Below are 21,722 nucleotides of genomic sequence, written 5' to 3'. Positions count from 1 at the left end.
CTCGACGCTTTTGTATGACCGGCGTAAAAGCCGGGTCACACTTGAGCTTATGCTCTGCCTTACTTCGAGGTACACCAGTCATGTCAGCTGGTGTCCACGCGAAGATGTCAGCGTTTTTCTGCAGTAAGCGTTTGAGTAAGGTGCGTGTGGGATCGGTGATTGTTGGACCAATGGTAACAGCCTGGTCAGGGTATTTGCCATTGAAGGCCCATTCTTCTGGTTCGGTAATAGTTGGTTTAGCCATCTTTGGTTTGGGTTTAGATGAGACAAATGCGATGCATACCTAGGGAATACCGGTGATCATCGCTACACCCTCAGCTGTTGGCCACCCCATCATGCCGTGGACTGAAGACACCACGGCATTGAATCTTGCCATCCCATCTCTCCCGAAGAGAATGTCGTATGTGTGGTGTGGCTTCCTCATTACGATGAAGTCCACGTCTTCTGTGCGGGAGTGTTTCCCGTCCGTGAGAGTGACGGGGAAAGATAGGATACCCAGGGGGGTGTTTGTGCTGCCATCGAACCCTTCCATCGAGGCGTAGACTGTTTCCAGGCGTTCTTTGTCTTCGTCGTCTAGCTTGTCGAAGAACTGCCTGTACATGACCGTTGACGAAGCGCCGTTATCAGCAAGAGTGCGGGAAGTGATGTAGTGCCCCAGCTGGCTTTTGATGACTATAGGGCCTTCTTTGTTGGGCCCTCCTGGCACTCGCGGGAAGCACACTTCAGCTTCCTTCCACGCACATGGTTCTGTCGTTCGTCGTTTTCTTCCTCTGACGTTGCCATGAACCATGTGGATGCTGATGTCGACGGGCTTTCGTCCGTTGCCCTTGTACCGATTATCATTCCTCCCTCCGTTCTTGATTGATGCCACGAGGTGTGTAAGTTTTCCATCTTTGACGAATGTTTCGACAATATCCTTCAAAGATGTACACTCCTAGGTGGTGTGGCCCTTTGTCCCGTGGAAGTCACAGGATTTGCTCTGATCAGCGTTATGGCGCTGTCGGATCGTTGGAGCTTTTGGCCATGGGAGTTTCTCGGTGGCAAATATCTCTGTGACGCTTTTGGTGAGTGGCGTCCATCTAGGGTTCCGGTTTGATGAGTGCGTGTTATCCCTTCCGCCTAATAGAGGGCGAGAGCTGGATGAGGTGTCAAAGTTTACCCTTGACTGCCAAATACCAAGCTTCCTCTTTTTGTTTTGTCGGGCGGTGCGGACATTATTCTCTCTGGTCCTTTGCGTGTAGAGGTTTGTACTCTGGGGAAGATTCCTACCCAGTTGCTTCTCTGTTTCGGCAAAGCGTTTAGCTGCCATCATGATGGCATCCCATGTGGATGGCATGCCATCTTTACCCGTCAATGTGCGGATAAGCTCTGGGTATTCGGCGCCCTGGATGAAAGCGGCGCGAACGAGATCTTCACTTATGGTGCCCAGACTCAGCTTCTTTAAGTTGAAGCGAGTGATGAAGTCTAGCAAAGATTCATCCTCCTCTCTAACGCAGTTGAGGATCGTCCACTGCTCTTCAGTATATTTTCTCTGTTGACTGAAGTGCTGGCTGAACTTGTGCTGGAAGTCCGCCCAATCATAGATGTGGTGGACCGGTAGACGATCAAACCACGCCCTGGCCGCTCCGACCAGCGTCATCTGGAACATATAACACCACGTGGGTTCCTTCCAGTTGCTGACGGTTGCCCCCGCTATGAATCTGTTCAAGTGATCGTCTGGGTCGGATACGCCATCATAAGTGCCGATGTTGGACATCTGTTTGGCACTCTTCGGGGCGATTGCTTCCGCAATGTCCCTTGCAAACTTGGACGTTCCCGCATTTGCAACAGTTGGCCTGAAAGTTTTGGAGAAGTCACGTGGGTTTCCCCCCACGTTCCTTGGTTTAAAGGTTTCTCCAAAATTTCTTCTCGGCTGGAAGTCCGTTTCTTTACGCTTCCCTTTCGCCCTATGACGAGGGTTTGCGTCACTGTCGGACTCCTCCCAATCATCGTCCAAGTACTCGCAATCATTGCTCATGTTGAGCTGTTGTCGAGTGCTTCCGAATTCGTCATTGGCCTGTTGGAGTGAACGTAAACGTTCATCCAACTCAGCTTGGAATTCTTTCTGACGTGCTTCCGCCCAAGCTTTAACTTGATCCAGTGTTTGGCGGGGAAGCCTTGTCTGTTGTTTCTCCAACTGGGTATCAATGAATCCCAGGGGAGGATTGTTTGTTGGTGCACATTTTGTGGCCGTCGCTTGGCGAATAGTTTAGAATGTTTATGTTGTATGCTGTACACCTAGGTAGTGGTTCACGCTGAAAGTGATCCATTTGAAAGAGCATTTTCAAATGGATACTCATTCGATCGAACCAGTTTCTGATTCGATCGAATGAGTCTGCCATTCGATCGAATAGGACTCATTCGATCGAATGAGTCTGCCATTCGATCGAATAGGACTCATTCGATCGAATGAGTCCTGACCGAATGGCAGCGGGTATAAATACCAGCTTTCAGTCGTGAACAGGTAAGGTTTTCGAGGTTTTTGCGTGCCCGGAGCCCAGGTGCTGTCCGGATGAGGGGGGAGGCCATGCTCGACCTCCCCCTGCCATAGATCGTGATTTCTCTGTTTAAACAAGCATGTAACCGTTCGCGTTTATCAATAAAGTGTTTGTTTTTATCTTTGATCTGTGGTTGAAACCTTCCGTCCCGAACCTGCTCGGATCGTCACCGGTCCTACAATTGGTATCAGAGCCACGGTTACCGCTAGAAAGGTCTAACAACCGATCTAGCAAGCCGAGCTCTTGATTTTCTGCGTTCTGGACGTTAAACTGTTGGTGTGTTCTTCGTGTTCTTCGCGTTTTCTGGGCTGGCGTTGAAGGAGTCGAATCAGTACATTCGATCGAACGAGTTCCCCATTCGATCGAATAGGCCTATTCGATTGACTGATTCGATCGAATCAGTCTTCCCGCTCAAAAGTGTCAAATTCAAACGCAAGTTTTCCCGCCCAGACAGCCTGTTCATTCGATCGAACCAGATGTCTTCATTCGATCGAATCAGTTTGTATTCGATCGAACTGGTTTTCCCGCTCAAAGTGTCAAATTCAAATAGCTGATCGAACCAGTTCTTCATCCGATCGAATCTGTGCTTCATCCGATCGAATCTGTGGTTCATTCGATCGAACCAGTTCTCATTCGATCGAACATGTTCCAGACCAAAAAAAAAAAAAAAAAAAAAAAAAAAAAAAAAAAAAAAAAAAAAAAAAAAAAGAGTCTGGAACGCCCGCTTACACGAAAATTTGCCCAAGCCATTTTTATCAGTCGGGAAGTCTTCTGAAAAAGTTTGGCGAAAATAAAATTTTTTCGACAAAATTTCCGGGAAATTTTCGGTTAATTGTCGGGTCAGTGATGAAGATTTTTCTGGACATCCTATACATGTTGATCACATTCCAGAAAAAGTTTGGTGACAGTGAAATTTTCACTGATATTTGCCGGCAAAGTCAGAGCGTTTAAATGTTTAACGGTTAAAGCGGCAAATTTGAAGATGAACAAAGCACAATTACCTGAAGGAATTATCGTCTACAAGTTTAATGGATAACCCCTTGTTCATTGAGCTTCTACAGTGGTGATTGTTATAAGAACATAGAAGAACAGAGAAAAGTGATTACTGATGAGGTATGATGTTATTGTGGGGTAGTCAGGAGCATCTGACTATTTATGGGCCAACCAAGTTTAATTTATTGTCCGCATTCTGAAGATTCTGCTTTGTGGAGAGAATCTGAGTTTGAGTTATTGTGGGGTAGTCAGGAGCATCTGACTATTTATGGGCCAATCATGTTAAATATTTATTTTCCGCATGTGAGAATTCCGCTTTGTGGAGGGAATTCTGTTGAAAATTGGTGATTCGCAATCACGAAGTTAATGATGTGTCTTTGTCTCCGATGATGAATCTGCATACAAACTAATCTGTTTAGGGGGAGTAGCTGTGGATTGGAAGCCTCTGTCATTTGTCCAATACATGTTGGTGAAGTAACCGTGTGGGTGAAGATTCGCCGATAGTAAGTCGCGCAGCGGAAGCGTGCATGTATTGTCATGTCTATATATTGGGATACACGTCAACGTCTGAGGGGGAATTTCTACAGTTGGTTGTTTTAAACAGATTATTTAGTCTGAAGATGTCAGCAATGGAGAACACTTTGCATCATTAACCGAGAGTTCAGTCTAAGGGGGAATCTTGCTGCAATGATGGTATTCTTCAACGTGATTATCAAGATAAAGCAGAAGATTTGACTGAAGATTGCAAGAGGTGTCTACAGCAATTCGCAAGCAACGTCCAAGGGGGAATTTGTTGGTGCACATTTTGTGGCCGTCGCTTGGCGAATAGTTTAGAATGTTTATGTTGTATGCTGTACACCTAGGTAGTGGTTCACGCTGAAAGTGATCCATTTGAAAGAGCATTTTCAAATGGATACTCATTCGATCGAACCAGTTTCTGATTCGATCGAATGAGTCTGCCATTCGATCGAATAGGACTCATTCGATCGAATGAGTCTGCCATTCGATCGAATAGGACTCATTCGATCGAATGAGTCCTGACCGAATGGCAGCGGGTATAAATACCAGCTTTCAGTCGTGAACAGGTAAGGTTTTGAGGTTTTTGCGTGCCCGGAGCCCAGGTGCTGTCCGGATGAGGGGGGAGGCCATGCTCGACCTCCCCCTGCCATAGATCGTGATTTCAGTGTTTAAACAAGCATGTAATCTTTCGTTTTTATCAATGAAATCGTTTGTTTCGTGTTTGTTTCTGTCCGTCTTTGGTTATCAAACCTTCCGTCTCGAACGCGCTCGGATCGTCTCGGTCCCGGCCTGAGCCAACATTGTTTACTGCACTTACCCCGGCTTGGGTAACCGGGGTAGTGTTCGTAAAAATTGTGTACTCGCCGGTGTTCCCCCCAGTAGCTAGGGTTGTGGTTACCGGAGTTTCTTTGTCACTCGGTGGCCTTGGCATCGGAGTAACCTTAACCATCTTTCCAGAGGTTTTGAAAAAACTGAGAAAAAGAATTAGTTCTAGCTTTATGCACGGATGGCGTCAATGAAGAAACACTAGGCGACCTCGGCAGATTATGGATAATCTTAGGGTTAAGTAGATGTTTCCCACGAGGGTTAGGTCCGGCAAAGATGGTTATTCTTCTAGACCTGCAAAACAGACACCGTGAGCTCGTCACTGAGAAGGGGGGGTTCCTCCTTGTGACCACCCTCCGGCGTGAGAATCAGACTAGATTGCTCTGAATATAAGTGTATATTAAGAGAAATAGCTAGAGAAGATAAGATAAGATGCCGATACCGTTCCAAGGTGTTGGAGTATTTATAGCCGAAGGTAGGTTTCCAAGCAGGTACGGCCATCTGTATAATATTCCTTTTCCACCAACTACGGGCTATGTATGTGCCACGATGGGAGTTGGTGGGTAGGCAGCGGCTGATAGTGACATGGCCGGCTGTATACTATTCATTTTCCACCAACTACGGGCTATGTACGTGCCACGATGGGAGTTGGTGGGTAGGCAGCGGCTGATAGTGACATTTTGTACTAGAGCATGCTCCTCCTCGTACTATTGTCGGTGAGCTGTCACCCTGTGATTGGTTCATGGGCTGCTTTGGTCAGATCTTGTCTATTTTGTCCATACCTTGGCAGGTATAGTACAAAAGATCTTCCAGAAGCGTACGGACTGGCTCTTTTGGGCGGGAATATTCCCGCCTTGCTCATTCCTTCTTCAGGTGACATTGCTGAAGTATAAGAGTTAGTGCCTTATGCGTGTAGCCTTACTGTTAGTGCGGGTAGCCTTCCTTCTTGGCTTGTACTCATAGCTGCGGGAACAGGCAGGGTACTGTACCAAGGGAGGCTTTCCTGCGGGAACAGCGGCTTACTGCGTGTAAGGTCTTCATCTCTCTGAGCATGGTGGATCCTGCGGAACCAGTTGGTCTATGCGCAGACGTACCTCATCAAGGTGTGTCTTGCGGGTCCAACTGGGCTTTGCGGGGACCTACCTCTTCAATTAGTAAGTGAGAGATAAGTAAGTTTGGAGAGGAAACTAATTTCCGAGGGTATGCTTCCAACTAGCTCGTTATAGGAAAGATTAAGTGTTTCAAGATTAGTACAACTAGACAAGTTAGTTGGAATGACCTCATTAAACTTGTTAAGTCCAAGGTTAAGAAAGCGTAGCCTGAATAGACGGCCGAGTTCTTGAGGAATGGATCCTTGAAAGCTGTTGTTATAGAGACGAAGCTCACGAAGGAAGCTAAGGTTCCCTACATGAGGAGACAAGGAGCCTTCTAGACCTTGCGACTTTAGTACTACACGAGTCACTCTTCTATGCCGCTTCCCACATGTGACATAGGTCCAATTAATCACAGAAATGAAGGGAGTCGTTCCATGAGGTTAGAGCTCCAAATGGATCTTGAGTGATCATTGACTTAATCTTCAGCAAAGATTGATGATCCGTCTCATTGTTCGCATAAGAAGCCGGTATGGAGGTGAAAGCTAGAAATATTACAAGAAAATAGAAGAAAATATGAGGAGAGAAAGATGATAATATTGCTTGCTTTGAAGTCATATTTGAAAATAAACGTAAGATCACAAGAATAATTATTTGGCTTTTGTACTCCACATGCAAGTATTCTTCCCCAGTTTCACCTGTCCTAGACAAACTGATTCTTATTTATATTAAAATGAATAACATTGACGACATGCGAATATATATATTGACAATGCAATCAATTACCAAATCCTTTTAAACTTATTAGATGACCAAGTCTTTCTAAGATTCATAATATCCAAGCATAATATTCAAATCATGTGAACAGTATGAAAAGGGTTAATAAAATTAATCTAACGTTTAATTACAAAGTGCGTCATAGTTCTAAAAGATAACGACAATGCGACAATGCCATTAATGACCTAATTTTTTAAACCGGCCTAGTTTAAATGACCAAGTCTTCAACCGCTTACAAACATTTGCTGATGACCTCTTGACTTAGTGACTTCATATGTGTTTATATTTTAGTGCAATATGATTAATTTGTTGATAAGCGTGATAATAAGATATTCATCACTTGTATGGAGATATAAGGTGCACACTTGTTTGAGTTTGTTATGATTCTTAGGGACGAAACCCTGGGGGATCCAACTATCCAAGGGGGGTAGGGGTAGCGTGGCGTTTACCTTGTTTAAACATCCAAGGGGGCTAGGCTCACAAGAGTATATTTTGTACAAGGATAAGTGGATAAGTGAATATTGCATTTAAAAAGAATACTCAATTAATAAAACGGTTATCTTCTTTTAATTATTTATATTATGTGATTTTCGTCCTTGTGGTTTCTTCAAGTTTGTTGTTTTAGTCCAAAAATTTAAAATTGCAACGAACATGAAACTCTATGGATGAAAATTACAATGAAAATGAAACTCTAAAGACAGAAGTAACAAAGTTTAAATTTTTGGACTGAAATAGCAAATTTGAACAAATCATACCGACAAAAACCGTAGTTCCTCTATTTTCTAACTGGTAAGTCACCAATACATAAGTTGCCATGCTTGTCACGGAACATATATAATATGGAAAAAAAATACATGTTACAAACATATGAAATATTAACTAAGTTACTAATATGGAAGAAGAAAAAAAAAGAATAAGTGAAAAGCTATAATAGCATCACAAAGAACACCATAGAAATTCGGTGACAAGGATAATGTAACACGTAAAAGGTCTACGAATTTCTATTTAGTCTTCGCACTGTAATTCTATTATATATGTTCAAAGGCATATGGATATAATCTAGGAAAAAATAATACAAGTATGAAAACGGTCGGTGTGATTTGCCCATACTTCATTCACAATCCAGATGGGCTAGCGACCCTGCATCAATAGCTATAATTAAGGTGGTGTTTGGGATTTTTTACTGAGCCAAAAGGCTTTAATAACTTTTAGAAGAAATTAATTGTTTAAAAGATGTTTGGTAACCCAAAAGTTTTTTTGGGTTTTAACTTCTTAGCAAGTGTAAAAATGAAGTTTTTTAAAGTTAAGAAATCCTAACTTTATGAACTTTTGGGTTTGATGAGAAGACACCATGCAGCTCTCAATCATCCCTACCACCACCAAGCTCTCAACTACACCTTGCCACCATCAATTTAACACCCGCATCTCTCAACTACGTCCCTACCATCATTAATTTAACACCAATTTAACATCTACGGCTCTCAACTACATCCCTACCATCATCAATTTAACCTTGGCAGCTATCCTTATAACCATCAATTTAACCCTACCACCATCAATTTAACACCAATTTATCACCTATTGACTTATTGTTTATAAGTTAATCCAAACATTTTTCTTGAAAACTCCTTCTTGAAAAGTTATATTTGATATGTCTTTTTACAGGAAGTCCTTTTGGACTTGAATAAGGAATCCCAAATACACCCTAAATGAACCTTTTGGACTTTGGGCAAGCATGAGCTAATAAGTAGAATTATTGGTGTTTGTGAATATTTCTCGTTCAAAATATATGCATGCCATCTTATAATAATTCCAGTGGAGAATTTAGACTTGAAACATAGAGGTAGTAGCAATTTTTATTTTTATATATTTCATACAATGTTAATGAAACAAATATAATTTTTTTTTCATATTTCATAGAATATTTACGAAATTTTTTTATTCCATATTTCATACAATATCAACCATATTTTAATTTGAAGTTGGAATATTTAAACTTGGTGATAAACCAATGTCATCGTTTCTTTTCTTTGACGTTTAAAAAGTTGCTAATAAAAGGTTGTTTACTCATCTTCAAGTTCCCTAAACAAAATTTGAACCAAAAGCCTAATATCAATTCCAATTTACACATAAAACTAAAGGTTAAGTCCCTAATTAATTCCAATTTAAACATAACCCTAAATACCTAATCAATTCCAATTTAAACATAACCCTAAATCCCAAATTAATTCCAATTTAAAACTAACCCTAAATCCCTAGCTAAATTACAAGAAATCTTACTGGAAAGAATGAGAGGCCGGAGGTGGAGTGGTCGAGTGAGGTCAGGAGGTGGCTGGAGGTGGCGGCAACCATGGTGAACTGGTAGTGTGTGGTGAGTAGAGTCGGTCTTTTTTTTAATTTTTTTTATTGTTAAACTTAAATTTGGACTTTATAATTTAAGTGAGCTTTTGTTGGGTAAAGTATTAAATTGGTTGAGCTTAAAATACATAGGGGTATGCTATTTTTTTTTTGCAGGAGTAACGAAACATGAAAACCACAAAAAAAAAAATTTACAATACCGTCGAAACTTTGAGAGACAGCGGAGGCTACCCCTCCTCCTAAGCTAGGTCCGCCCCTGATTGATATTTGTTATTTTATACGATGTGATTTCTTAATACCCAAAGCCTTAACATGCCACTTTATTACCACTATCTGCTCAGGTAAAAAATCAAATTTTGCATAGATGTACATTTTTGTATTTTTCCTTCTTCTACGTCAAGTTATCAAGGCATTCGAGGACAGATCATGGAAGAGAGTGGTTCCTTCAATCATGTTGCAATGGAATGATTATTTCATTGAATAGGTAAAATATAAATACAATATAGATGGTTAAAGACTAGGAAACAATACCACAATCAAGGAAGACTAAATCAATACCAAAAATAATACAATATTCAAACTAATTCAAATTTTGAATTAATATCCGTGAACCAAAGTTAAGTGCTTGGACCAGGTTGTGGATCCGGTTTCGGTTGTGGTCTAATATGCCCCCGCAAGATGGACGATCTTGGGAGAAGTCCAATCTTGGACACAAGAGATTGATATCGTGGTTTAAGGAGGGGTTTGGTGAGAGCGTCTGCAAGTTGGTCATCACCCGAAATGTGAGTAACTTGTATTGTGCCGGCTTGAACTTTCTCACGAACAAAATGAAAGTCTAGTGCTAAGTGTTTCATGCGAGAGTGAAATACCGGATTAGTCGAATAGTGTGTGGCACTTAGATTATCACAATAAATGGCAGGGGTGATCGATGACCTGTAACCGAGTTCATGTAGTAAGGAAATGATCCACTGTACTTCGGTTGTAGTGGATGCAACTGCTCGAAACTCGGCTTCCGTGGAAGAACGAGCTTAAGTTGGTTGTCTTTTAGAGCTCCAAGATATTGGGTTTGAACCAAGATAAATAATATATCCAGTTGTGCTTCGGTATGTAAGCTTGTCGCCGGCCCAATCGGCGTCCGTAAAGGCGTGTAACTGCAAAGGTGAACTACGACGAATTAAAAGTCCATGATGCATTGTACCATGTAAGTAACGAAGCAGTCTTTTTAAAGCGGCCCAATGGAGATCAGTGGGAGAGTGCATAAACTGTGATAATTTGTTAACAGTAAATGCTACATCAGGGCGGGTCAATGATAGGTATTGAAGAGCCCCTACAAAGGCACGGTATTCGGTTGGAAAGGCTAATGGTTTTCCATCAATCTTGGAAAGTTGGTCAAGGGTAGACATGGGTGTGGTTGCCGGCTTACAATCACTCATATTTGCTCGATTAAGAAGATCAAGTATGTATTTACTTTGGGAAAAAGGAACAACCCATTGGTGTGAGGAATTATTTCAACACCAAGAAAATAAGATAAAGGGCCAATGTCTTTTAGAGAGAAACGCTTTGCAAGTGATTGAATGAAGCTGTTAACGAGAGACGAGTTGGGACCTGTAATAATTATATCATCTACATAAACAAGAATATATAATATTGGAGAAGATGTGAGATTGTTGACAAAGAGGGATGGATCAGAAACAGTGGGTTTGAAGTTGTTTGAAACAAGGTAGGTTTTGAGTTCATTTTACCAAGCTCGCTAGACTTGACGGAGGCCATAAATTGCCTTGTTGAGCTTGCATACATGAGTAGGATGAGAAGGGTCAACGAAACCCGGAGGTTGGGACATGTAGACAGATTCAGTTAGAGAACCTTGAAGAAAGGCATTGTTTATATCAAGCTGGCGGAGACACCAATTGTGTGAGGTGGCTATCCGGTTTCGGTTGTGTGTCTAATACCAAGTTATCAAGGCATTCGAGGACATGCATTGAAAGAGTGCTTGAAACTTTAAAAGCATTCTTCTATGACATAGATTTGTACTAAACCACGCTCCCATTAAAATGTTAAGCATGTAACGCATCACTTATAAGATAATATATATATATTGTTGTTTTAAACAAATGATTTTATGAAAACCATAAATAATCTTGAATTTTTGGATCATTGATAAAAGAATGATTAAAAAATGTACGACATTTGGTTGTTAGTTATATGTAATAAATTCACCGCTTTACTACCATAGTATAGTATCATGCATTTGACACCCACTCTTTCAAACCCATATATCGTCATACTCTCTCTATAGTTTCCGTGTACATATATAAATGCATATAACATGATATCAAACTATACATATCTTATATCTACATATATGTCATCTAACCATTCTCTCTCTAACACACACCATATACACAAAGCTGAAATAAAAATCCAGGTCTAAACATAAATAATATGGGAATATTATCGTTGATATCAGGATGGCCTGGACCGAGCGGGTTCGGATCAGCATCCACCGCTGAACAAGTCACTGATTCAGTTGATGCTTCCAATCTCACTATTATCATCACAGGTATGCAATTATATATACATCATATATGTTTTGATGACATTATTAAGAATTGATGCTTCATTGTATGTGCTATTATCATATGTATGTGTTTCTAGTTTAGCAAATGGTATCATATAATAGTCATGAATGAACTAACTTATATTTTTGTAAATACCATTTAAAAGAGAAAAAAATGACATTTTCGTGACTAGAGGTTCACAAACCGGTTTAAAAGTCAAAACCGGTTTGGTCAATAAAAGTTAAAACCGGTTTATGATCGGTTTGGTTCGGGTTGAAACCGGTTTCTTGACCAGGTTACCATCGATTTCGGTTCGGGTTTTGACCGGTTTCGGTTCGATTAACCAGTTTTGGTGGAGAAAATTACAAACCGGTTCCGAATTTACAGTTTCAATCGGTTTAAAACCGGTTTCTACATAATCGGTTTCAAACCGGTTCGAATTTCGGGTCAGCTCAATTAACCGAATTCTTGACCGGGTGTATGCGTCATACGACAGGGAACATAAACACGTCAACACAGACACCGGTGAAATATCATATCGATTTGAAGGTTTAATAAAGAAACCGGAAATAAAGAATCTCATATTTTGTGTATTGGTCGATAATAATATCACCTTTAAAAATCCCTGCCAACGATCAAACTTTTCGACTATTTTTCTCTGAATGGACATCCGTTAAAAAACACTTAACGTCGTTAAGTTTTTTTTTCGAATTCCAAACCGATGTTTTAGAGCTTTTGATTTGAAGAAGGATACGATTCGATTGACATAAAACTTATCTCGATGATCCAAACGACGGAATAATGTTTCAATTCAGGTATTTGAATTTTCAATTAACAAAAATCAAGTCATTTAAATCACTGTTTCGAGATAAGTTTTACATCAGTCGACTCCTATGTTTCTTTCGATCAAAAGCTCTAAAACATCGGTTTGAAATTCGGAAAAACACTTAATAACGTTAAGTGTTTTTTAACGGAGGTCCATTGAGAGAAAAATAATCGAAAGATTGGAATGTTGGCATGGATTTTTAAAGATGAAATTATTATCGGCCAATACACAAAAGGTAAGATCATTTATTTTCAATTTGCCTTTAATAAAAATATATAAGATAAAAGTAAATATGTAATCATATAAAATAAAAACTATTTTGGGAATTTAGTTACATAGGAAATTGATTACTTATATAGTTAGGTTTCTACAGATATTTTGCTATAAATTGTAATAACTACAAAAATGAAGTTGTACCTAATGGAAAAAAGATAATCACCTCATCCTCAAATGTTTATAGTAGCGTGTCTATTATTCATTTATCATTTATTATTATTTTTGGTTTACTTTACTGTTATAATTCGAGTTACAATAATATCTTTTGGTTTTCTTTTTCGTTTGCTATAGCGAGTACATTCAAACCGAAAACTTATACATCCGTCGCAACGCACGAATTTAATCCTAGTATAGTCACAATAAATAGTTTTTTTTTTCTATGTGGCTACTTAATTTCTAACTATACTTTAGAAAACATTATAATATTATTTTTTAGACCTTTCACGTTGTAGACATGGTTTGTGTATCTTTAAAGCTTGCAATAGAAATCACGTTGTCACCACCATGCTCCATCATCAAGATTCATCAGCCAGCACGATCAACTCTTTTTAGTAAATTGCTTGAACTTTTGAGATTTAACAAAATAGTATAGCTTTTACCTAGGATTGGCTTTCAAGGAATAAGTCAATACTAACCTAATATGAAATTCATAGGTTTAAATTTAGTAAAGACGGTTTCGAGTCAAAACCATGAACACGTTTAGCTAAACGACTATGTTCAAATTAACACGCGGTTCACTTTATATTTATTTCTCTGAAAGGTGTTTTGTATCATAACTATTAAGCATTCTATGTCCAAAATTTAAAAGATAAAAAGGATTAGTTTTAATTATTTTACATGTTATTCCATTTTTATATTATTATTTTGTTAATTTTCAGTTTTGAAGTATTAATTTATGAAAGTATAAACAAAACAAAATTTCGGGTTAAACAAGTTGTGTCCGTGTCAAGTAGCACAAACTCATGTTGTATTCGGGTTCACTCGTATTGAGTTTAATCCACACCACCATATTATATATTATGAGTTCATAACTCAAGCTCATTATTATTTTGGGAGGAAAAAATCTTATAATTCTTTGATTCCAATTAGTAAGAGGGATTTGAACTAAGACAGAGACCCTTAAAAGAAGGCATCCGAACAACTGCAATAATCAGATTCATTAACAATTTAACATTCCCGGTATAGTAGATGATCGCATATTTGATAGAATAATGCAGAACCAACTACTTACAAAGTAAAATATTGAATACAAGGATTTTTCTTAAAGCCAAAATACATCCGGCATAATCATAACTATAAGTGCATAATTTTGAACCTAACATAAAAGTTGGAAAAGGACCTTAAGTCAACGAGGGTCGAAAAGTCCAGGGATGCAGAAGTGATTCCGTTCCTGTCTTATTTACAAGTGGTCGGGTCTAGAGATGGAGAAGCGATTCAATTCATGTCTTATTTACAAGTGGCCAATTGGTTCTAGGGTAAATTGGTAAACGGGATACCAAATACCAATTTTATGCTTATTTTCAATTTTGGACTTAAACGCAAGGGCGGACCTTTATATGGGCGGGGAGGGGTCGAGGCCCCCCTGTTTTCCAACCAAAACTTTCATTAGCATGGGTTTTTAATATAAGTTGGTTTTTTAGGGTTTGATCTTTGTTCCCTTGAATCGATGTGTTTTAAATAACTAATAGTAAAAATAGTATAATGAAAAGAACATGAATTGTTTTTTACAAGGAACAAGGACATCTATGGTTGAGAGATGTACTTGCAGGGTGTTAAGATGAAATAATAATGAAATAGAAGATTATTATTTTGAATTTAAAAATTAAAGAGTTAAGTCTCATAAAAGTCAAACAAAATGATGTTTTACTGTAGTGAAAGAATCTTTCAAAAAGTATTTTAACTTTTTTATTTTACTTTGTCATATATAATTTATTTTTTTTAACTTAGTTTAATATTTATTGAATATGTTTTCAAACAATTTTTAAAAAAAAATTGTAATTATGCTAACTTTTAGAGAAAAATATAGCTTAGGCCTTTTATGAACGTGAATCGTTATTCAGGGGGTGTGATTCATAGAAAAAAGGTTTGATGCATTTGAATTTTAATGAATTTCGGCCCCCTCAATTTCAAGGTTCAAGTTCCGCCGGTGCTTATACGGGCATACACACACATGCATGCAAGCAATCAATTATGCCTTTCTCCATACATACTTGCATACTATAAGATCATCCACAATAAGGAGACCTAAAACACTCAAAACCATGCCTAGTGTCACATTAAAAAAACATAAATTATTCACAAACATCTAAAACCCACCAAATAAGGGGTACCAAAAACACCATGAAAAAATTGTTACATCATCACCACATTTTTTTCCTTAAAATTTTTTTTTGCTTTTATTTTTAGCAACTCACTCTAATTTTACTCCTAAATCACACCTTTTGGGCAACTACGCGACTTGAACACACACCTCGCTCTAATTTTAATCCTAAATTACATCTTTTGGGCAACTACGCGACTTGAATCCACACCTCTTGGAAAGATAGTCTTATCCAACTCTTTGATACAGCTAGACCAAAGACCCTTTGGTAACCATCAAGTTAGTTGGTAGTTAGTGTACTTATAACTCATATGTTTGTTAATGAGAGACCTATGCAAAAGTTCAAAATATATATATACCTCTCTCTAGCTTTATAGGAGGCAATGTGGTTCTTCTTGATCATGTAACTAATGATTTGGGATTTAAAATAAAAACCTTAGGAAAATGAGAAGATGCATGTGTGGTTGTGCAGGAGGAGCAAGTGGGATTGGGTTAGAGGCAACAAGAGTATTAACAATGAGAGGAGCTCATGTGATCATAGCTGCAAGGAACACCATTGCTGCAAACGAAGCCAAACACGTCATCCTTAAAAACAATGAGAACGCAAAGATTGATGTTCTCGAGCTTGATCTTTCATCTCTCAACTCGGTTAATGCCTTTGTTCGTACCTTCAACGCTCTTAATCTTCCACTCAACATCTTAATGTAAGCCCTCAAAATCCTTCCATTAATCGCTTACTTCTCGTCATTTTTTTATAAAATGAAACCTCTAAATGTGCAGAAACAATGCCGGTGTGATGTTCTGCCCCTACCAACTGTCACAAGACGGGATAGAGATGCAATTTGCGACCAATCATCTAGGTTGGTCACTAAATCTATATCATTATTACTAACTCAAATATTAAATACCTGGAATGAATGTTTTCAGGTCACTTTCACTTGACAAGCCTACTACTTGATAAGATGAAGGAAACCGCTGCAACTACTGGAATCGAGGGTAGAATTGTAAATTTATCATCTATAGCTCATCGCTACACGTATGAACAAGGGATCATATTCGATAAAATCAACGATAAAGATAGGTAAATCTATCGATATTTGTTTTATAGTGTTGGTTAATAAAGTTAACTTTGTATAATCCTAAACCAGCTATTCTGAGAAAAAAGCATACGGCCAGTCCAAGTTAGCCAACATATTGCATGCGAATGAGCTCTCTCGACGCCTAAAGGTATCTAATTATTTATGTCACATTTTGTCAATGATTTCAATTGCATTCATATTTGTTTCAAACCTGAAATACAGGACGAAGGGGTTAATATTACAGTTAACTCAGTACACCCGGGATTAATAATGACAGACCTCATGAGACACTCATTCCTGCGTATAAGTAAGTATATTAACAATTTAACACTTTTCTTTGCAAGATTGAACTGAGGTGATTCGGACACCATCTAAACTTATTTTGTTTATTCAAGTTTTACCCTCATATTATGTGAAAAGATACATAAAAGGCTATATAATTTGAGGGTAAAATTGTCCAAAACTAGATTTTGTTGATAATGAAGTTTTTTTACTCTTGGCAGGAATTTTTAAGCTGTTCACTTTTCTCCTATGGAAAACTGTCCCACAGGTACTGTTCAAAAAACAAAATATCGAACTGACAATAATATTTTCATTTTGGATTAGATATTTAAAAATAATTATTTATTTATTTATTGCGTATAGGGTGCGGCTACGAGTTGCTATGTGGCAGTGCATCCGGGCCTAAAAGGGGTGAGTGGGAAATACTTTCTGGACTGCAATGAGTATCCAGCAAGCAACTTCGCAACTGATCCCGTATTGGCCAAGAAGCTCTGGGACTACAGTCAAAACCTAGTCAACTCTCTTCAGCACTCCTAATATTATTATTTTTCTTCCTTTTAATGCGGTTTGGTTTATGTTTTATTTGAAATATATGAATGGTTACTTAATAATATATATATATATTTTTTAAATCACACTATAATATATTAAGTGTCTCAAATCAAACGAGACCATTTATGTTTACAGTTTTTCGATTCAAGACGAATAAACATACAAAAATCAACATATTTATTAGCAAACATGTCAAAACATCACGTGTAAAAATACAACTGCTTAAAGAGGAATAAACAGTTGCCACAAGTGAACAGAAAGATAAATAAACTGAAAAAAATAAGGAAGAATGAGCACCCGTGGAGACTTATGAAACATGACTGGTGAACACCTTTTCCACTTTAAGCACAAGAAATAGAAATCCGACTAAAGACAGCACGACTGCAGCAAGCATAAACAATAACATTGCTTGCAGCGAGATGTATGGGCTCAAAAAGAATACAACAGCGATTGAAGCACTCTGCCAGAGCTTCAGTTGTGCAAACGTTCCTTCCTGCTCATTTTAACAATAAAAATGGCGTTAGGATATGTATTATTATTATTATTATTATTATTATTATTATTATTATTATTATTATTATTATTATTATTATTATCGCGTGTAAGTATTAATAAGAAGTTTATTACCATGTTGTGCTTGAAGAGCATTGCCAGCAAAGCATTAAGCTGTGTCATGAGCACACCATCACCAATTCCCAATACTGCTGCGATGAGAAGCGGGTATAGTATGCGTAGAACACCAGTGGGTTCACTGACAAACATTTAAAAAGTTGAAGAATCAGAAACCGATATTTAGAGATCCGAGGTTAACTTGTACACAAAGGTGGTATAAATGTATATTAACCTGTAATTTAGCAGCCAGATGAATATACCACCCTCAAGAACGGCTCCACCAGAAACAATCAAAGTGATCGATGTGAGACCGGATGTAAACCGACCAGCAGTTAGAGAACACTGAGATACATTTCAACTGTAGGGTGTCAGCAAACTTAATATAAAGTTTATGAACATAAAATAGCTAAAAAATGTGACATAAATTGTGATTTATATGATCTTCAGTACACTCACAATTGCATCAAAAACTCCATATACAGCCATAGCACCACCGACGCCAGACTCGCCAAGAGACGGCTGAACATAATACTTTGTCAATTCTGCCCTACAATAACAGATCATAATATGAATGTTTAACTAAAGAATGAAATTAGTACTTACAATAATAGCGCCATAAGTTTATGTACACTTACCAGACAAATGCTTGTTGCAGACCAGAAAATGCTATAAGCGGGACGACCAATAACAGCCTCACGTCACACAAAGGAGTTACTACTTGCTTCCACAAAGACACTAAAAATGCATACAAACCGACAGACAAATCCCTCTCTCCCTCGGTTTCTTCACCGTCCCGTTTCTTTAAGAAGGACATTAGAATCGTTCCCAGAGTCATGCTAACAAGAAAGACGGTGAAAAGTAATGTCGTGCCACTCGTACTTCCCTCCTGCAAATTATTAAAAAAATTTCGTATCATAAAACCGAACTGCTTCATCATGTCGGGTTCATGTAGCAGTAATTTGTTAAAAATAAAAGCCGATTTGTTAAAACCGCTCGCTCGGAAATTGCTCGGAAAATGCTCGCTCGTTTTTTCGCTCGATTGAAAACGAGACACTCTGCTCGGTTCGTAAACGAGCAAAGGTCTGCTCGGTTCGGTTCGAATATTTTTAATTTATTTTGTATATAATTATATATGAACAAATGTATTAATATTGACAAAACACATAAATATAAGCTTACAAATATTTTTACCCCTTTAAATTTTTCATATTCCGTTAATTTTATAGTTTCATTTGTTCGCTTCAAATTTTTAGAATACTAGAAGTTTGTTTACATGATCATTATAACTCACTTCAAACTTATTTTTAATAAAAATTTACAATCTATTACACATGTGTCTAAAAACTACTAATTTATTTATAAAATATATTATTTACAACCTTCAAATTTGTTTCTTACTGAAAATTTTAAAGTGAAAAAGAAATAAATAATGCTCGAAAAATGCTCGATTCGATTTTGGCTCGTTTCGGTTTTCGCTCGGTTCGAATTTCAGTTGTTCGGTTCGGTTCGATTTTAAACGAGCCAAGCAACGAGCAAGCCTTCGCTCGGTTCGGCTCGGCTCGTGAACAGCCTTAGTACAGATGCTTACCGCACCATCCTTCAACAGTGCAAGAGTCAAAGATTTCCAACTAGCTGACAGTACATCACAAAAGGAAGTTAGTAATCCGTTGATAGTGTTAACAGTATTACTCAAAATTTGAAACTAAAACGGTTTAAACTTTAAACACCACCTGATGACAAGCAAAAATTCCCCAAAACTCTCCATTGAAGTGGCCGATTACGGTTGCTTCGTGTAGCTTGTGATCACTTGCTTGACTCCTTGCAGTTGAGGTAAGGTATGTCCCCTGATACACAAACACATAGTTAAACGATAATCCGTAAAACTTAGCCAGTCTTAATAAGTAAAGGTGCATGCATACATACCTCACCAACCCATAAAATAGCAGCAGCAAACCCGAGATACAACGACGCTGGCACCATTGTATACCTATTAAGATGAATTCCATATGAATATGATTCATAAAAACTAACAGTGCAGTGCTTGCTAGAATAATAATTACCAGAATGGTTTCAGATTTGCAGCTATATATAGCCAGTAACCGGTAGTACCCAACAGCAGGGCATACTTTGATCCAAGCTTTCTAACAACCGTAGAGGCGAAAAGTGACGAAACTGTGAAAGATGTATACAATATGCCAAGGGAAATAGTTCCAAGATCTCCATCCTGTAGTAATAACACAAAACGTCTACCGAGATCAGTGTTGTAGAACTCGCTAGGCGCTAGTCGGATTGAAAATTACTTCAAATTTCACATAATAGAGTTCAAACTTCAAACATAAAAATTAAATGTAAACAACTAAACATAACAAATCAATGAGATAAAACAATAATTGGTGTTAACTAGGGGTGTTCAGTATACAAATCGGACTTGAGGAACTCGAAATGATTCGCATTTGAATTTGAATGTTTGAATTCGGTTTCAATCATCCGAATTCGATTTAGTAACTGGATTTCAAATCGAATACAAATCTATGATTTTATTTTAAATTCAAATTCAAATATACATTTTATTTTTATTATCTAAAATATTTAAAAAAAATACATTACATAAGTTTTTAGTTCTAAAGACTAAAAGTTGGAAGTTCATCATTTTGATTATTAATTCATGTAATTGGTTGAGTAACTTTAAATGATTTATTTTATAAACTTGTATTTTTGTTTTTTTTAACTCAAGTTTGTAGTTGTTTTAAAATTGGAACTGAAATATATTATTTTCTTGACGGAATTCGAATTGGCTACTTCGAGTTCGAATCAGATTAAATCGAATCGAATTTGTCGAATCTATTGTGAATTCGAATCCAACTTCAAAAATTCAAAATCCGAATATTCGAAATTCAATTCGTCGAACACCACTAGGGTTAACGGTTTAAAACCAATTAGCAATTTGGGCGAACTAGCGACCGATTAGCCGAAAATTAATCAGTAACCCACCAACTAGCGATTAATCCCGATTCTTACAACAACACTGACAGAGAATTATAACAGCTTACATTTGTTCTTAATAAATATCACTATGATTTTTAGGCCAAACATTATTAATTTATTACTCTCCAAATTCAAATTAATCAAACTTTATCCACTATCATATCAATTTTGAACACATAAAATTAAAACTAAAATAATAATAATAATAATACTAATAATAATAAAACTGACAGTATTAAGTGTACTCTGGAGATTCTGAGCAGCACCATAGGCCAGGAAAATCAACAAGAAGGCCCAGCTGAGAATATGAATGTCTCTGCCATGATTAATTATTATGCTTTCATTTCCATCTGCTTCAATAAGCGGTGATTCTTCATCTAAAGCCATCTACTGATTCACCTACCTATTGAATGTCAACGCTGCCTAATTTACAGAAGAATCATATATAATATAGAGTGTGGATTCGAATAATAATAATAATAATAATAATATATAAAATGAGAAATAGGAAGAGTGCAGGCGAAGCATAAATAAATAAATAAATAAAATTATTGATGGTATCGTAAGTATCTGATACAAGACACAAAGACAAGTATCTAAAGAATCTGGTGTCCCTTTGTTTGTTTCTATCTTGAGATTTTTCTAATTTATTATTATTATTATTATTATTGTATTTTATAAATGGTGATTTGCTTAATATCTGTTTTATTTTACTTATAAATTGGGTTTTAAGTCTATAAGTTTTTTCTGTAACACTAACCAACCTTAAACCCGACTTGGTAACTTAGTGATAAAAGATAATCTCATACGTCTGTGATTATAGACAGCATTTGGTAGTTAAACCCATCATCTCATGTTTTGAGGAATAACCGTTGCTTGAAGATCCGATGTGGTAAACCCCGGTTGTGATTGTATTCAAATTTGAGATATTGCGGCCTTCATCGCAAATCTTCACTTCCCTTCAAATGACAGTTTAGATAAATGTCACGGAATTACCTCTCAGACTCCGTGTGGCGCCCGAAGGCCAACCAATCGGTCCGCTCATGATCAGGCGAGCGACAACAGCTCGCAACCAGCGATGTGTTCGTCGTGCAAGCACAACTAGGCATGTACGCTTTCCTTCCCGCTGAGG

General features: G+C 37.7%; 2 protein-coding genes and 1 pseudogene across 2 annotated transcripts; 1 reads left to right on the top strand and 2 right to left on the bottom strand.

Annotated features, from left to right (window-relative positions):
- The window catches only part of LOC143541156 (LRR receptor-like serine/threonine-protein kinase EFR), a 40,285-nt pseudogene extending 33,702 nt beyond the window's left edge, over positions 1-6,583 (bottom strand).
- Positions 6,584-11,473: 4,890 nt separating this feature from the next.
- LOC143541154 (short-chain dehydrogenase TIC 32 B, chloroplastic-like) lies at positions 11,474-17,111 on the top strand. Its single transcript, XM_077034050.1, has 8 exons — positions 11,474-11,660; positions 15,553-15,784; positions 15,861-15,940; positions 16,008-16,161; positions 16,229-16,307; positions 16,382-16,466; positions 16,663-16,709; positions 16,805-17,111. Exons 1-8 carry the CDS (start codon positions 11,543-11,545, stop codon positions 16,976-16,978), a joined length of 969 nt encoding a protein of 322 aa, XP_076890165.1. The 5' UTR covers positions 11,474-11,542; the 3' UTR covers positions 16,979-17,111.
- A 9-nt stretch (positions 17,112-17,120) lies between these two features.
- Positions 17,121-20,983, bottom strand: LOC143541155 (UNC93-like protein 3). Its single transcript, XM_077034051.1, has 10 exons — positions 20,822-20,983; positions 19,666-19,829; positions 19,529-19,592; positions 19,331-19,449; positions 19,194-19,233; positions 18,241-18,491; positions 18,062-18,152; positions 17,838-17,947; positions 17,621-17,744; positions 17,121-17,486 (listed from the first exon to the last, which is right to left on the bottom strand). The coding sequence occupies exons 1-10, from the start codon at positions 20,975-20,977 to the stop codon at positions 17,301-17,303; spliced, it is 1,305 nt and encodes a 434-aa protein (XP_076890166.1). The 5' UTR covers positions 20,978-20,983; the 3' UTR covers positions 17,121-17,300.
- Between the last annotated feature and the right edge of the window lie 739 nt (positions 20,984-21,722).

The sequence above is a fragment of the Bidens hawaiensis genome, unplaced genomic scaffold (genome assembly GCF_021521415.1).
Source record: "Bidens hawaiensis isolate Kalapana, Puna unplaced genomic scaffold, B.hawaiensis_p1.1 tig00012472_1, whole genome shotgun sequence".
NCBI lineage: Eukaryota > Viridiplantae > Streptophyta > Magnoliopsida > Asterales > Asteraceae > Bidens > Bidens hawaiensis.
This window is presented reverse-complemented; position numbering and strand designations above follow the sequence as displayed.